We start from the raw sequence: 1,885 nt of genomic DNA on the forward strand, positions 1-1,885 counted from the left end.
GTGGAAGCCAAAACCCAGGAAGTCAGTGTGTGCCTGGAAGACATCATGGAGAAGCTGCGGAGCGCCTTCCCCAACTCTCGAGGTACTCGAGTGCAATCCCCTTCTCTGGCCTCTTACTGCTCCCTCAGATGAGGTTTTTCCGATGGAGCCCTGCCCCAGTCCCAGCTTCCCTGTGACGGCCGATCCCTCGCAGCACCTACAGCCAAGAGTTCTGCTGCCGCAGCGCTGCCGGGACGGGTACGTGTCCTGGGCACAGAGAGGATGAGGAGGCTTAGCACCTGCAAGGAGAGGTGATCAGAGCTGCCAAGAGTATGGACCAACTAGATTTCCCCAGATGAGCTGCAAGGCAGCATTCTGCCCTGCTCGGGACCCCACAGGGCTCCCCAGTGTGAAGATGGATAGATCTGCCAGCACAGAGTTTGCAGCGATGACCTTGAGCCACCTCCTCACTTCATCCTTGTCCAGACTCCTCTCCAGGACAGGTCGAGGCCCTGATTTTACCTGGAAAGATGGAAGCAATGGTGCAAGCTCTCCTAGTTGTTCATGGATGGCTCTTCTCAGCAGGGATGGGGACTGGGGGATGTGGGTATGGATGGTGTTCCACTCGCCCAGCAGGGTTTGGTGTTGGTCTTTCTGCCATCGCTCTGTGCTCCAGCCTGGGAGCAGCACTTGGTCCCCCACCCAGGCTGCCCCTGCACATGCCAAGGGGAGATGTTGCTTGGTACCAGCACTAACACAAGGCGTGGGACAGCTTCCCTCTCTGCCCATGCAGATCCTTGCCTGCTTTCTGCCATCCCTGCGCAGGATCCTCCTGGCTCTGCAGCAGCCCTGTTCTCAACAGGTGGCTCCAGGTCCTATTTTCCTGACCTCTCCATTTCTCTTTCAGGTATGACCTCCCTTATCTAACACCTCCTGCGAGCCAGAGGTTTTCCTAACCAGCTAGCTGGCTGCTTTCCTCCCCCTCCTCTCCCTGCCATGCTCCCTGTGCTGTGGCAGACCTCACACAGACTCCCTCCGAGCCGGTTGTGCAGGATGCTTGCCAGCTCCAGAAGATCTAAGGGGAACATAGGTCATGCGGGAGCAGGACTGTGGGCTCCCCAGGAGGCTGGCTCAGTCTCTCAGCCACAGTGTCCAAGCCTGGGTGGAAAGGTTCAGAAGAAAGAACTGAAGCCATGAAAACTGCCTGTCTCCCCCGATGCTTGTGGGCTGCTGCCTTTGACTGCAGCCCTCGGGGGATGCAGAGCTCAGCATCCTGCTCCTCTTCAGTTGTGCCCAGGGTCCTCCAGGTTTATGGGCACCAAAACACTCCTGGAGCTACCTGTTTTTTAAAAGAACTCTTTCTAACAGCATCCAGCTGCCAGCCTTATGGATTGAACTCTCTCTGCCACCCAGTGTTGCACGGCCAACCAGGCACATACTACCTGGTGGGGAGAGTCTGCGAGGTTGATGGGGTAGGGATGAGTCCATGATAGAGCTTCAGCCCAGCTAGTAGCCTTATCTTGAGAGAAGGTCTTTATAACAGAGCCTTATCATTTAATTTGCATATATTTCTATATATTATGTATATATATATTCTGTACTTAAATACTCCCATGGACTCACTGCATTAAATTCTCATATGGTAAGTGCAACTGCCCTTCACTTTCAGTCCAGCCAAACATCTCTTCCCGTGGGGATCAGCACATTCCCTGTTGCTGGTGCTGCCTTGGAGGGGAGCTCAGCAGAGAGCTGGACCGGGAGCAGGTACTCTGTCCCCCCTGGTTTCCTGGGGAGCTGTGCCTTTGCCATGGCACAGAGAGCCTGTCCTGGCCAGACCTGGCTCCATCCCTGGGGAGCCTTGTCTCCTGAAGCCACCCATCTCCACGGTGCTGTGGGAAGGGGTTTC

At 55.6% G+C, this 1,885-nt stretch overlaps 1 protein-coding gene across 1 annotated transcript in view; it reads left to right on the forward strand.

Annotated features, from left to right (window-relative positions):
• DRP2 (dystrophin related protein 2) overlaps positions 1–132 on the forward strand; it is an 18,965-nt gene extending 18,833 nt beyond the window's left edge. The window contains exon 21 of the mRNA XM_010169700.2: positions 1–132. Coding sequence (XP_010168002.2) covers positions 1–132 — 132 coding nt within the window.
• The last annotated feature ends 1,753 nt before the right edge of the window (positions 133–1,885 follow it).

Source organism: Antrostomus carolinensis, unplaced genomic scaffold, assembly GCF_000700745.2.
Source record: "Antrostomus carolinensis isolate BGI_N321 unplaced genomic scaffold, ASM70074v2 scaffold366, whole genome shotgun sequence".
Taxonomy (NCBI): Eukaryota; Metazoa; Chordata; class Aves; order Caprimulgiformes; family Caprimulgidae; genus Antrostomus; species Antrostomus carolinensis.